The 16,111-nt window shown below is 36.2% G+C and overlaps 1 protein-coding gene across 1 annotated transcript in view; it reads left to right on the forward strand.

Moving 5' to 3' along the window:
* LOC115995046 (beta-galactosidase 9) overlaps positions 1–13,902 on the forward strand; it is a 61,374-nt gene extending 47,472 nt beyond the window's left edge. Inside the window, exons 18-19 of the mRNA XM_031119456.1 lie at positions 11,402–11,747; positions 13,476–13,902. Coding sequence (XP_030975316.1) covers positions 11,402–11,747; positions 13,476–13,619 — 490 coding nt within the window. The 3' untranslated portion in view covers positions 13,620–13,902. The remainder of the gene's footprint in view (positions 1–11,401; positions 11,748–13,475) is intronic.
* Positions 13,903–16,111: the final 2,209 nt, after the last annotated feature.

The raw sequence follows: 16,111 nt of genomic DNA on the forward strand, positions 1-16,111 counted from the left end.
AACAACCTCTGTAATGGCATCGAAAAGCCAATCAGGTCTAGGAGTAGCGACGGTACTCGCTTCGCTACCGGTGCTCTGACTCTCCTTCAGAGGCTTCACCTTAGACGCTTGAGATCCCGACCCTTCCCACACCATCAATCCATTTTGCAAAAGGCTTTTGACTTTTGTAACTGAGCATTCGGGTTGGGCTTGTTTGGCTACAAGAAGCCCATCCTCATAGGTCACACCTAAGTTGTTGCTTGGGCTAGTCACTTGCAACATGCAATTGGGTTGGGTTTTGTTTGCCCAACAAATTTTTCGCTTGTCTTCACCATCTAATACAACCAAGGTTTTTAAGGAGAGATTGGGCCTGCCAAAATTTAAATGAGTAGGGAAATTTGACTTATTGTTAAAATTAGGGAGTGATATTCATTGTTGGAGTCTTAAAGGAAATGGTAAGTTTGACAGCCGGTCTTTCTACCATGAGATTCAGGATGCTTAGAATTCTTTCTTAAATTGGAAGGGTGTTTGGAAAACAAAGGTTCCTAAGCAAGTGGCTTTCTTTTTGTTTACAGCTGCTCACGGTTGGATTCTTACTTTGGATAATCTCCTGCTTAGGGATCGCTCTTTGGCAAATCGGTGTTGTATGTGTCGTTGTGATGGGGAGTCGGTGGACCACTTACTTCTTTATTGTCCTGTTACACATACTTTATGGATTTTTATGCTTTAGGCTTTCAGCATTCATTGGGTCATGCCAGGCTCAGTGGCGGGATTGTTATTTTGCTAGCATCAATGGCTTGGGAATCATACTTTGAATATATGGAATTTGATTCCAGGTTGTTTGAAGTAGATTGTATGGTTGGAACGAAATCGCCCCTCCTTTGAGGACACTGAGAGGAAGTTGGAGGAGTTAATTGTTCTTTGCCAGTGCAGTCTTTTTGATTGGTCTCGTGTTGGGGTTTTACTGATTCTAAGTTTATGTTTTCTCTTAGATTAGCTTCTTGATTTCTTTCTTTTTGTTTGTTTTTTCCTTTTCCTGTTGTTCATCATCATGAACAACTTGTATTTTTTCCATACTATTTTCATTAATGATATTACTCTGATTATCTATCAACAAAAAAAGTTGTAGAAATTTCTTCTTCAAATGTAAATCTCTCCTTGATTTCATGTGCCCATCAATAGATTGCCAAACTTGATTCCTCTGATTGTTGGTGGATTTTTCAAACCCACTACTACCCACCAACACCTCTTTCCCTGGCCTAGAAGCAATTTATCCCAAGAAAAACTCAAGTAATTTCACTTCAAGAAGAGCCCAACGACCCTTATTAACAACCTCTTGAGCACGTAGGAAACTACATCTTTCCCCATTGTGATACACAGAAATTTCCACAAACATATGACCCTTATTCAATCTACTGGTAAACTCCAAGATTTTAGAATTCTCGTGAAGCCGTTTGAAAAAATGTTGCTTACTAAAATCCCACCAACCCGACCTTCCCACCTGAATAGACCCATGAAAATTACCCTGCCGTTCATTAAATGCCAAAGAGAATACCTTTGAATTAATACAAAAAGAAACTGAGTTCCCCTCTATCACCCCTGATTTAGGAAGAAGCTTGAGTTGTGGAATAGAGGATAGGATAGTATTTTGCTCCTGAAGCTATGTAGAGGAGGGTTTAGGGCTCTTTTCAAAAGTGGTTAGGGAGGGTGGGGCTGGTGTAGGATGTGGTATGTACTGACCAAATTGGTTAATTCACTAAAAAGAAAGTGGGAAAAGATAAGAAAAAACTGGGGAGGGGCTGGTGGAAAAACTTGTGGGTGTGATGCTGACAAACCACACCCCAAAAAAAAAAAAAAAAAAACACTCTCAACACCGACCATGACTTTAAGACCAAATATTATCAATTTTAAAATGAATCAATATTGATGCAATTGAAACTTTGGGTTTAGTTTGAGAGTAATATCCTACTTTGGAGTTTATTAACTACCCAAAAAACTGGCTCCTGATTAGAGGTTGATTACAGACAAGTTAACCTATGAAAAGTTTTTTTTTTTTTTTTTTTTTTTTTTTTCATCTTACATAAACTACAAGACTCTAGGAGTGATATTGGGTCGGGTCAGGTCGAGTTCAATGTGACCTGCAACCTGACCCGATAGACATCGGGTTTGCCCAGCTGAAACCCGACCCAGCCTGAAAAGTTGGGTCTTTTATCAGGTCGGTTTATCGGGTCTCAGGTCGGACAAGTTTTTTTTTAAATTTATATATTAAAAAAAAAAAAAAAAAACACAGCAGCTACATGCCCGGCTTGATCAGCTTCACTCTGAGGCAGCAAGTACCAGAGCCAAAGGTGTAATAATACACGTACCTATTTTGATAACAATTAACTTTTTTCCATTCTACGATCAATTTGACTCACATCAATACCTAGACTAGTACAATTTTATGACATCCAAGTCACCATGACCAATCTGTTGAGTACCAAAATAGCACACACTCAACATCCTTCAAACTTCAACAAATCTAAATCAAATAAATTAAACAGAACCATCATTCCCATCTTCAAAGAAAACCCAAATCATCCAATATTTTCAAAAAATCAATAATAAAACAACCTGAATTCATCAATTAGATAGGAAGAAATATATAGTACATAGCATCTCAAAAGAAAGAACACAATAATAAAACAACCTGAATTCATATTACTTAAATGAAAAATAGATGGTACTTAAATCATCTTAACATTCACCATAACTGGGAATTTGTTAGTTCACATTGATCAAAGCCTGTTTAGACAGAACTCCTAGTTTGTCAATCTTGTTCCCTGGCACTAGCAATGGGATACCACTAAGAGAGGGTTTGCTCAGCAAATCATAATGCTCACTACTTGAGATCTTCATGTTGTTAGGATCAGCAACATCAACAACATAACTGCAGAAAGGATCAGGTCATTACAACTTCTCAAGTCATCCTAAAACTAAGAATTGATGCTACTGAATTATTACTTAATAGCAATACCATTTCCTAATGATCTTATGCTTCCTTCCACAAATGTGTCCATACAATTGACTACTTAAAGGGGTTTTTTCTTTTTTTCCTTTTTTTTAGAAACAAGACAGTGCATTTCATTAAACTAGGCTGTGAAAATCAGCCTATAATACAGAGATAACATTTGGTGGTACATCTTCCATCCAAACCTGATTATGAGAAATAGAACTTGCTCGTTTTGCTAAATCATGAGCTACAGTGTTACAATGCTTACGGACATGGGAATAATGTATTTCTGAAAAACAAGAGGCAAGGTACTATATGTCTCTGACTATGTGGCCAAAATGAGATTAAGTGTAAGAATTGTTTTGGAGAGCTGTGATGAGGACCTACGAATCCCCTTCGAGAATCACCCGATCAAAACCTGTCTCCAAAGCCAAACTTAAAGCTCTCCTAGCTGTCATAGCTTCAACCTCAATGGCTGAAAAAGGGAGCATAGTTCTTTTGGTGAGAGAGACCATAACTTGTCCCTCATGGTTTCAAAGAACCACGCCCAATCCAGACACACTTTTCTAAGTCAAACAATGCGCCGTCAAAATTCACTTTATATAGAGGTCTGTTCGGAGGGTGCCAGCATGTGGGTGGACGTCCCACAGGTACGATGGTCGATGTATTGTGGAGAGCAAATTCACGCAACCGTTCCTTGGCTTGATGCAGCAACTGGTCAAGGGAGACAACAGTTTTCCCGAGCCTATGATTGATTCTTCGGTTCCATAACGCCCAAATAACCATGGAGAAAAGAGCCGGATCCCTATTTTCTGCAAAAACACAACCAGTTAGATCAATAAAGGATGTTGCCTGTCGTAGGTTATCATGATTCCACAGGGTGACTTTTCTCCACAGCTCCGTTAGCTTCGGACAGTGGTAGAGAGCATGGCATACATCTTCCTGGTTTTATTGGCAGAGCTCACAAATGTTGCTGCCTTGCTGGTGATAATCTTCCTTTTGACCAAGTTCGTCTTTGTAGGTAGAGAATTTCTTGTTGCTCTCTCCAAACCAAATTTCTTACCTTACTCGGAACTGGTAAACTCCAAATTGCTTGCCACAGGTTTTAGTTGTTCAACGTTTGACCGTCCAGGTTGCGGGTTCTGGGCTTCTTGCTGCTAGAAACTTATATCTAGCTTTCACTGAATATTCGCCAGTGGGATTGAAAGGCCAAGTGAGTTGGTCAGGCTGGGCCATGTGACTGAGGGTGATTTTTTTAACCATATCAGCTTCGAAACTCAGCAGTGTGGAATCAATAACCTCTTCCTTCTAGCTTGTGTTCTTGATCAATAAATGAGTTGACCTTAGCATCGGCCAGACCTTCTACACAAGGTGATAGAATTTTTGGGGAATGTTTTTTTGGAAGCCAATGCTCCCCCCCAAATTGATGCAAATTTTCCATCTCCAATCCGCCAGATTGCTCCTCGCTTTATTACTTCTCTACCCTTTAGTACACTCTTCCAAGCATAAGACTTTGAACTCGGGTTTGTAGCCTCCATGACTGAACTATTTGGGAAATGCTTTGCTTTAAACACATGATAAAAGAGCAAATTTTATCATCCAGCAACCACCAAGTTTGTTTCGCCAACAGTGCATCATTGAATTTTGATAGATCCTTGAACCCCATTCCACCTTGAGTCTTTGGCTTGCATAGTTCTTCCCGCTTAACCCAATGTATCTTTCGGCCTTCCCCTCTTTGTGCCCAAAAGAATTTTCTGATTAGAGCTTCTATATCATGGCATAAACCAGTAGGTTGCTTGAAACATGACATTGTATAGGTCGGTAAGGCTTGTGTCACAGCCTTAATTAGAAGCTCGCAGCTTGCTTGGGATGATAGTTTCCCCTCCCAGTCTTGCAATTTTTTCCACACCCTTTATTTGATGTTATCAAAGCTCTCATTTTTTCAACCAATGAAAGATGGTAGCCCTAAATATTTTTCATATTGTTGGACCACCTGCACCCCAAGAGCTACTTTAATGGAATTTTGCAAAGCTTGTGATGTGGACTTGCTAAAGAAGAGCGTGGTTTTTGCTCTATTGATTTGTTGGCCTGATGCTCGCTCATATTTGGCTAAGACCTCCAATATCTTTTGGCATTCATTTTCTTTTGGCCTGCAAAAAATAAGACTGTCATCTGCAAAGAGTAGATGTGTCAGTCGAGGTCCATTCTTGCAAATGAATACACCCCTTATGTCTCCCATGGTCTCGGCTCTCTTCAACAACCCATGAAAACCCTCTGTACACAAGGAATAAATATGGTGATAGAGGGTCGCCTTGGCGAAGACCCCTAGTAGGTGTAATATGCCCATGTGGTTCCCTATTGATCAACACCAAATATGTTGCTGTGGTAATACACTCCATCATTAATTTTGTCCAGGAATCCGCAAATCCCATTTTTTTCATCAATTTTTTCATGTATTCCCATTCCATCCTATCGTAAGTCTTGCTCATATCCAATTTCAATGCCATATAACCTGTGTTACCATCCAAGCCTGGTGATTTTAGGGGTGCCATTTGTTTTAGTGCATCTTCCACTTCCTGTGCCATAAATTTTTCTATCAACTCTTTGTTCATATCTTCTGTTACTGTTGTGGGGATTTGTTCAAGGATTTCATCAAAGCTATTATGTTCTCCAAATCTTTCCTTTCAAATGAGCAACATTTCATCAACAAGAATTCTCCAACATAAAAAACTCATTGGTTCTAGCAGGGCTGGGAGCCAACCTCCACCAATATCAGTTGTTGTGCTTTGTCCACCTAAGAAACCAATCTTCTCAATTTTAGTAACTCAGGTTGACTCATCTCGTCTCTAGTAACTCTCTTGTCTCCCACCTCTTCCATAATTGTATCGGTTCCCATCTCAGTGCTATTTGATATGTCAGATAGAGGTGACCAAGGCCCACGGGTTGGTGACTTCGAATGAACAGCACGTGTGTAGACTTTTGCTTAAGGAGGTCTCTCATTAATTGTGGCAGATTCCAAGATATTTTCTTTGTTGGTGGCCTTAGCTGATTCCAAAACTACTCCCCTAATCAACTCAAACTTGCACAAATTCACGGTCTATCTCTTGGATTATTGTTTCAAACAGCTCGTTTGACATCTTTCCTTCCACATGAATCGGGTTAGTAAAATTCAAAGTATTGAGAATTGGTTGACCCGTGATACCTGGATTGGAAAGTCCCATATTTTCCTCGTGGAAATCTGGAATAATAATTGCAGGTTGTAATGATTTCTCTGTTTCCTTTTCAAGCTGAATTATCCTTTGGGGAAGGACCCCTTGTGCGAACCACCACCACTAGCGGCCATTTCGTTGGCTTTGGAGGAGTTGTCGAGGAAGAAGAAGCTCCAAATTTTTTTGAATAAAGCCAGGGACTACGTCCACATTTTTCCTTGCTGTTATGAAAAGTGCTGCTCTCATCCATGGGCCAAACTATTGTGAATTTGTCTGCAATGTCCCTCTGCTCTCTAACCATAACTCGCAATCTCTGTCAGCATGTGTAAGGCAACCACACCAATAGCAGAGATTTGGGAGACGTTCATATTTGAAAGAGACCCACAGTTCCCTGCCGTTTGACAATGATATCACACACCCTGACACAGAGGTTGGGAGATGTCCACAGTAACGCGAACTCTTATAAAACCATGCCCTTCCACGTCTGTGCCTACTGGTATTTCACACACAGTACCAATGGCTGTACAATTTTTTCCAGCCACCTTTCTAGTTCTAAATCTTGCCGGTATTTCATGTACCTGAACCCAAAAAGTAACCAAGTTAAATTCCATATCACATAAATCAATATCCTTATCGTATCGCTGTAAAATCATAATGTGTTTATCAAAACTCCAAGGCTCTGTCGATAGGATTTTTCCCATCTCAATTTTGTTATCAAAGGTAAACAAAACGATATGATCTTCCTCCTTTTTGACTTTAAAACCATTTCTTGATCTCCATATCGGATTAAAGGTTTGTGCAATTGCATCAATATTAAGTGCATGCTTTGTGAAGAATTTTGCAGCAATAGTGAATTCTAGTGCCACCTCTTCCTCCTCCAGACGGAGATCAGAACCCTCACGATCTGAGAGAGTTAGGCAACTCCACGCTTTGCTGAGGTTGTCCATTTGATGAGCAGATTGAGTCTGGAAAGGAATAAAATTCTGTTTCCCAAACCCCAGAAAAATAAAAACCACAAAGCCTAAGGTAACGTTGTTACCAGAGGTACGAAAAAACACCTTCAAAGAAGGGACGGCGACTTCTACGACCTAGGAGAAAAAGGAGAGCCTTTTTTCACTAGCAAAGAGAAACTTAAATATGTGTAAGTAGGAAGGAGTTTTTTCTTTTGATAGCAACATTTGAGGAATACAACAATAATAATGCAACTCTTTTAAACTTCAGTCACATGAAGATTGAGAAAATCCAATTAATTTTTGTGATTATGGAGACTTTAAGTTGTAGCACTCCACAACCATGGCAGAGATGTAACACCCCAAACCCATACCTAGGATTTAGGTGTACAACCTGTCTTATAAATAATTAACATTTGCTATAATGGAACAGAGCATAATTTAATATCCACAAATAAGAATCAAACTATCAAGTCTTTCTTATAAAATCTATCAAACTAAAACGTTAACAATAAAGTCTTCAAATACAATCTCAAATAGTTTCAAGAATACTAAACTCACTATCCTAAGAAAATATAATAAAACAGTCAATCGACTAACATAGCTTCAAAAGAAGTCTTCAATCTATGGCTCCAATGATCTGCCACCAAAAAATATTCCACTTCTCCAATCTGAAAGGGTGGAGAAATGGGGGGTGAGTTAGAAGCTCAATAAGAGACTACATAACAAAACAATAGTATCATTGACAAAATATAATCTTTACAAAACATTTACAAATAGTTTTAACAGTAATATAATATATTCTATAAAATTGTCAAAAAGAAAACATTTAACTATAACATTGTAATTAGTAAATAAAATAGTAATCACTTTAATTAGCCAAAATACACTAAATAGGTAGAAACAATATATTATAGTAATAAACAACTTTTCCATTTATGAAGGCCAATAACAATAAAATAATAATTTGATATGGAAAACATTAAATATTAGTCAGACAAAGACATAAACTGCTAAACACTCGGTGGGTGATTCCCATAGTAAACAATTACAATAACCTCAAAGAGGCAACATTGGCTCCAAAGAGCAAACGATAACACTGCACCACACCACAATAACACTACATCGGCCGAAGACCAACACTTAACCCTGTGTTGGCAAATGTTGCAAATTGTCTAGCTGACCATTTGAAAACATTCTTACTTTATTACAATATTGTCAATGCATATATATCATATAATGAATACTTTGCTGACCAATTGAAAACATTCTTACTTTATTACAATATTGTCAATACCAATTATATATCATATAATGAATACTTTCTCAAAATTTAGTTTTGAGTCATTCTTAACATATACAGTTTCAAAATAACCCACAAGAAATAAATAAATTTAGGTATGTATAAAGCGTTGATAATGGTATAAGTTTTTGAAAATTCACTTTTGCAAATATATATATATACACACACGTCTTGAGAGACGTCATGTTCTAAAGTCCACTTACCTCTAGTTGCTAAACCAAGCTTCACATCAATTGTCTAGAACTATGTCAACTAGAACCTAATTAAGGGTCAAATAACTCAATAAGGGTAGGTTTTGAATAACCAAAAAGTCCTCTTATAAAACTTTTCCTTAGCCACTGTGAAGAGTTCTATTAAATCTAACATAGCTTTCTAATATACATCATGTCTATACTATATTTTATATAATTGTAGTGTAATCCCTAATACATCATGTCTATACTGTATTTTATACCTATGGATGTCTATATAGGCTTAACTTATAAAGAATGGTGATGCTACTCCACATATATATTAGGATCTCTTTCAAAATCAATAAACTAATGTACGTTTATATAGATAATTCCATGATAGCCTATTTTCCCTTGAATATATCAATCTAATTTCTAAGACTTCCATGTGACTGAGATGATGAATCCTAAGTCAAAGATGTGTTTAATGATTCCAATAGAGCATGTATAGTTAGATGTTTACCTCAGTACAATATGAACTTGTTGGCTGCTCTAGTACTACCACGTTATTCTAGTACTACAATGTAGGGAAACTCTAATTCTCTGCCCCTAAACCTTTACATGCTAAGCAGTGACATCTTCTCTTCTTTTTTTTTTTTTTGGAATCTTGCAGTCTCTCTCTACCTTTCACTTGGCTGACTTAAAACTCAAATTAAGGATGTTTAGATAGGCTAGAACTCTAAAGGATTCCAATAACACTTAACTCCTAATCCAAATAGATTTTAATCTCTTATCCTTTTTCTTAAGTGATAAGGAGACTAAAAGTTAAATATGAATAATCCACAAAATAACTCTCCACGTTACATCTTCTTTTATTTATTTTCTTTGTAGATATCATAATATAAAATAATACCTTCAAAATAAATTAAATAATTCATCAATTTCACTCTAAAAGCAGTTAAATTAAATTTAAGTAAGGTGGGTGTTACAAGAGACCTATAAAACATTCTGAATTTTACACAAGCATAAAAACAAGGTCTCAATTCCAAATTTTCATATGGACCAGGGCAGTTTGTTAGACATGCATTCTACAAGCAAAGGCAGTCAAATTTGTGCATTTAACTGACTTGCGAAAAGCTTATTACTAATAACTATAACAAAAATGAATTAATATGCTCAAACCCCCGCCCAATTCATTATAGGTAGAATAGTATCTGGCAAGAGAACAACAATACCCCAAAAGGAAGATGAAGATTTATTTCTTCCTAAATAGGATATTAATGCAATATTTGTAAACCAACAGTCAGTTCAGCAACATTGCTAGTGCCATACCACCGGCAAGGAACTAATGAAAATCCAATCAAATAAAGAAAATTTCATAATTGACAATTTAAAAAGTACTACTAGTTACCTAACAGCCACTAGTCCATCATTGACAATTCAAAAAGTACTATTAGTTACCTAACAGCCACTAGTTACAGTAAGGACTCATTCACTGTAAGCCCAACTAAAAATAAACAAACTACTTCAACCTCTTTCATAGCCATCTCATATTCAAGAGATAGCATTAGTCATGATATATTAACAAATCACATAATTCACCAAAAATAAGAGTAACAAATAACATTTATTGATTTATATGCATAAATAATTAGCCTGCTCAAAGAATTATAATCATGTTGTTTGCAAATCAAGTCGTTTTTTACTTCATTAGAGAACTTAGCTAGATTCTCTCCTTTTTGGTTTAGCCCCTTAAGCCTATTCATTGACTTATCAAATGAAAAACATTTTTATTTGAAAGACTTTACACATTTCTTTGTAACCTTTTTATTTGAAATACTTTACACATGATATCTATAAGAACTTAAACGCGAACCTAGATCAACAAATACCTAAAAAATTCATCTGGATATTTTGTAATTTCCTTGTAGATCATTTAACCAGTGTTACATTAAGCAACCCCATTTGAGTAAGATTCACGCCAAACCAGATCACAAAATGCAAGAAAATTAAACCCAAACAGGATATTCACATAAAAATAAAATAAAAAATCAAACCCAAAACAGAATCAGAAGCAACTCCATTTGAGTAAGATTCACACCAAAGCCAAATCACAAGATGCAAGAAAATAAAACCCAAACAAGATATTCACATTAAAAAAAAAAAAAAAAAAAAAAAAATCAAACCCAGGATAGAATCAGTAGCAACCTTGAGTAAAAACAATTATACCTTAGAATCCAATCTGTTAAAGATCTTGTTGAAACCAAATTGCTTTCTTCTCTGAGATAAATAAACCAATGAGATAAGTTTGTGTTGAAAAAAAAAACCCAAAATCAAAGACTAAGAGAAGGTAATTAAGAAAAAAAAAAAAAAAAAAAAAAAAAAAAAACCCAACAAAGAGAAGGATGACTTACACACGTAGAGAGAGAACTCAGTGAGAGAGGCGGAGGAGCACCGCCAAATTGTGATGGTGATTCGAGGCTAGAGAGCTGAGAGAGGTGGAGAGACTAAGGGAGAGCTTAGGGTTTTTTTCTAAAAAAGTTTCGGGTCCAAAAGAGGTATATTTATATGAACCCAAACCCAACCTGACACTGACTCCAAACTGAAAACAATCCGATCTTCAGACCCGAAATCCGACCGGAATATTCCTAGACCCTCCCAAACCCCATCGGGTTGGGTTGGGTCGGTTGGGTGGGTGGGTGGGTTCCTCCTCAGCCCTACAAGACTCTACTTTGCATAAATGGTATAATCTAAGATTAAAATAACAGCCTGACAACTATTTTTTTGCCAATCTCCAGGTACCATATACCACGGTCATGGCTACAGGCATCAGATAATTTGCTTGTCATCTTTGAAGAAACTGGAGGGAATCCATTTGATGTATCAATCAAGTTACGATCTGCCCACATCATTTGTGGTCAAGTATCAGAGTCTCACTATCCACCTCTCTGGAAGTGGTCCCAATCAGATTTTAATGCAAGTATACTAATTAATGATACAACACCAGAACTTCATTTGCGGTGTGATGATGAGCATGTAATTGCCTCAATAAAATTTGCTAGCTATGGAACTCCTCAAGGTAGCTGCCAAAAGTTTTCTAAAGGAAATTGCCATGCTTCCAGTTCATTCTCTGTAGTCTCTGAGGTATTTTTTAATTTTATGCTTGACAAGGAGTTCTTTGGTTATTACGGTTGAAATGCATGTCTTATAGTTTGAATTTATCCTGCTCTATTCTCACTTATGAGGGATAGTTCACTAAAATCAGTCTCTGAAATCCTTTAGTTTCATGTTTAAGCATGGGAGTTTGGGAACAGTTGTTCTTACTTTCAATAAGTGATTGACTAGTGTAAAATACATGCTTGCTTAAAGAGCTTTATTCAATGTGTCTATTATTTTCATTTGGTGATCAACAAACATGCTCACAAGCACACAAAAAGGCTGGTAATAGATCTTAACCCATTGTTCATAGAATTTTTTCTTGGAGCCTTTTTGATATTGTTAGTTGCTAGAATTGATTGGTCAAGAAAAGGCCGATTGGCCCTTGTGAAAGAATCTTTGGGCTTGGAGATTATTGGCATTTATATTCTAAAATCATTGTGATTGCCAAGATTAATCATGGCCCACATCACTGTGCTGCCTAAATGGCATTTCACTATGTGCTGGGTAAAGTAATGGCTGTTCGCCTTGCTCTGATGTGGCTTGTGATTGGTGATGAGTAGCTATTGCAGTGATTGCAATGTACTGTAGCTTAGGTGAAGAGGTGGTCTGCTGTTGGACAGCACAAAGGGTGAATAGACGGATTTAGATTGCTGGGATTTACCCAGTAGTAGCTTTGTTGGATTTGGAACGACTAAGCGTCACTTCTTAAACCCCAAATGCATGTGTGAATAATCTGACAACAGCTGCCCAGATGGGAAAAAATAAAAGCTATAGTTGTTCTATCACACACCACAGCCAATAATAGTCCTATAAGTTTACTATTCTTTAAGATCGGTAAAAGAAATGAAAAGCTTGGGCTCAATGAGTAATCCCTGGCCTTGACTAGCTGGATCAAGTTGTTGGAGATTTAAGGACCCTTGGCATATTTAGTATGTGCCAAATTAATGCTTGGGTATTAAAAGTAGCTTTGGGATGCCTTTTATGTCTTTAATGGTTGTTGCTGCCATGGCCCTCCGCCATCTCTCCTCAGCTTGAGAGGGACATGACCTATGAGTTAAAAAGCATGGAATCTTTCATAAAAATCATGATCAAGCTTTTTTGTGTTCTCACCTGTTATCCACATGCAATTTGAAATTAAGAATTTTAGGACCACAACTTGTTCCACACACTTTGCCACTCTTCTATGTGACTCGTTGAGTGGTGAAGAAAAAATAATAAGTCCATGTGAAAATGATAGGTAGCCAGTCATAGTCTGCCACATAGGATAGTTGTCGCAAGGTGTGTAAAATATTTTATGGTCCTAGAATTATTCATTTGAAAGTGTATATCACTTCCATTTTAGAAGATAGTATTATACATGTACCAAATGAATGCATGGGTCAAGAGCTTTATACCTTAATAGTATAGCATCCTTTATTAGAACCATGGTTCGAATTCTTCCTCTCTCCTCCCCTATTGTTGTAAGTATTGAATTATTACAAAATATGTATTAGAATTAGTTTTGGAACACCTTTTTTATGTCTTTAATAATTGCTGCCTTGGTCCTCCAACATATTGATCTACGTATCTAGCCTAGCTGTGGGTTGCACTAGTGTACTTGTTAACTATGTAATGTTCTTGCGCCTTTTGATCCTTTTGGTTGTTATTGCTGTTATTATTATTGTTACTATTATCATTTAAAAGCTCCCGTTTAACAGTTTCTTCTATTTATAGGCTTGCTTGGGAAGAAATAGCTGTTACATTGGAATTTCAAACACGGCATTTGGGAGTGATCCATGCCGGGGCATCGTTAAGACTTTGGCTGTTGAGGCAAGATGCATGTCATCATCAAACAATGTTGGTGCCTTGCAGCTTTGAAGTAACTAGAAGCGGCAACAATGAATGAGTTATTAAGAATCTCAAAAGGCATAACCATATGCATGTCCATTAATCTGACTCTTGTTTTGGGGCTCCTATATATGTTGAGAACAAGCCTTATCCAATGATTTGTGTGTACAGAAAATAAGAAGCATTTCTTTTTATCTTTCTATCTTTACCAATATATAATTCTATTCTTTGGGTGTATTTAATTGATATTATTTCTTTTTGAGATGGTCCATATTCTTTGAAATTATGATATAGTGCCCCTATGTTTTTCTTTTCTTTTTCTTTTTTCTTTTTCGTACAACTAAAAATTTAGTTTAAAATAATTTATTCAAATTCCTCATTCTCTTAAAAGAAATTATCATGATAATCAAAATTCATAACCAAATTACATTTTAATCAAATAATTGATAGGCACATTCAAATGCATAACCAAGAATGTGTTTTGATAAATATTCAAATTCTCTCTCTCAAAATAATTAAGTATTAACTCAAACAAAAATCAAACCAAAGCTATAAGAGAGATAGAGATGACTTCTGATGGGGAATTTAAATGCACAACACCAAAATGTATTAACTCAAAATAGAGTTATTAAACACAATGATTCATCAATTTAAAGTAAAGTTGCACGGGAGGGGATCGACAGGTCTCTAAAGATTGGCAACCATTAGGCCATAAGAGGATCTTTGGGTCTTTGAAGATTGGTCACCATTAGGCCACGAGAGGATCTGCCAATCTTGACTGGCAATCTAGGCCACAAGAGGATTGTGTTCCTTTAAGATTGGCACCCATTAGGTCACGAGATGCCAATTTTCAAAGATAAAATACAGTTATATGTTCCATATAGTTTTGCTATATTATGCAATAGAATTAGTACGCTTTTCTTCAGAATAGTTCAAGGAACATGTTATGTTTATATATAATGGAATCAAGCTATACGTTCAAAATTCATTAGTAAATAATATAGTTTACTAGAATTATGTTCACAAGTACAGTATTATATGTTCCAAAAGCTCATGAAATCCTTTTAGCGTGAACTGTTTATAAGCAAGTCATGCCTCCCTCATTTAAGCAATTTAAGTACTCAGTTTTGTAGGATGTTCTTTAATGCAGCCAAGAGTCTTAGCATGGAGAAGCAGTAATTTATATATGGAGCTAGTCGTAGATAGTTTGATGTATGTAAGATTGAAGGATTGTAAATATATAGATAATCATAAATTTGAACGAAGATGGGCTTGATGAAGAAATAATTTTAATAAATACCAAAAATTTACTTGCTATGAGTGACAATGGCTGCAAGCCATTAGTGTTAAACAAGTCATAACTGAAGAGCAAGAGAGCCTAGAAAGAACCAGATTTTGGACTTTTATCAAATAGCTAGAGGGCTCATTGCTTCCATATTTATAAACTAGATAAAGAGAAAAAGTCCATAAAAATTTCATTCTTTTCCTACTTTCTTATCTTGGACTTTTATCAAATAGGTAGAAGGCATCATATCTATATATACTAGATAGAGACAAAACAGAGCAAGAAAAAGATACATTAAATAGTGAAATAAGTCTTTCTTACATACCTTGATCAGTCATGATTAGTTGCAATGGTGGTGTTTGAATTCCAACAACCACTTTAGCAATAGTATACAGACAAACATTTCCAGCAAGTCTGGCAAGCAAGAGCGATGAGAATGGTGTCATTGGTGTGTATTGCGTGAAGGGAAGATAAGAGAAACTAAGCTGATTAAAAAAAAAAAAAAAAAAAAAGGTTTTTGAAAATTAGGTGAGAAGCGGGAGAATGAATTTGGAATTTAGAATTAAAATGTATTTGAATTACACATACCATTTTTGGTTTTGTGGAAATTGAGTTAGAGGGATTGAAAGAAAGAGGCAGATAATGGGTTTTATTTGAATTTCAAATTTAGGAAGCAGGTGTTGATTTAGCCGATTAGTGTAGAGTTAGGTTTCTTTGCAAGTGTGGTTAGTGCCTTGGTAGAAATCTGACTCACTTTTTTTTAACAGGTGTCACCAAGTTAGCTGTCTTCCCGTAGGTTCTAATAATTTTTCAACTGGACAGAAGTACAAAAACTCAATCAAGCAACAAATAAATGATACCAATTAAATGTCAATAAATAGTTAAATGGACTACCAAGCTAAAAAAAAAAAAGTGTTAAATGGACTTTACCTTTGGTTTTTAAGCTCACTTGATAGGAGGAAATAAGTAAAACGGTAATTGTTGAGAGAGTTGATTTTTTAAGCTCACTTGACAGGAGGAAATGAGTAAAACGGTAATTGTTGAAAGAGTTCACAGAAAAAATGGAGAAGAGGAAATTGTGTTTTGAAATGGTTAGCAAGAGATTCTGCATTGAGTGGGAGATAGGTGCAATTTAACAAATTTTCACATATTTTAAACTTTCAAATTTACATTGAACATAAAAACTATGTTTTGAAGGAGTTTAGCAGGAGTCATTGATTTTGGTGGGGGTAGGCGC

This window comes from Quercus lobata, chromosome 6 (assembly GCF_001633185.2).
Source record: "Quercus lobata isolate SW786 chromosome 6, ValleyOak3.0 Primary Assembly, whole genome shotgun sequence".
Taxonomy (NCBI): Eukaryota; Viridiplantae; Streptophyta; class Magnoliopsida; order Fagales; family Fagaceae; genus Quercus; species Quercus lobata.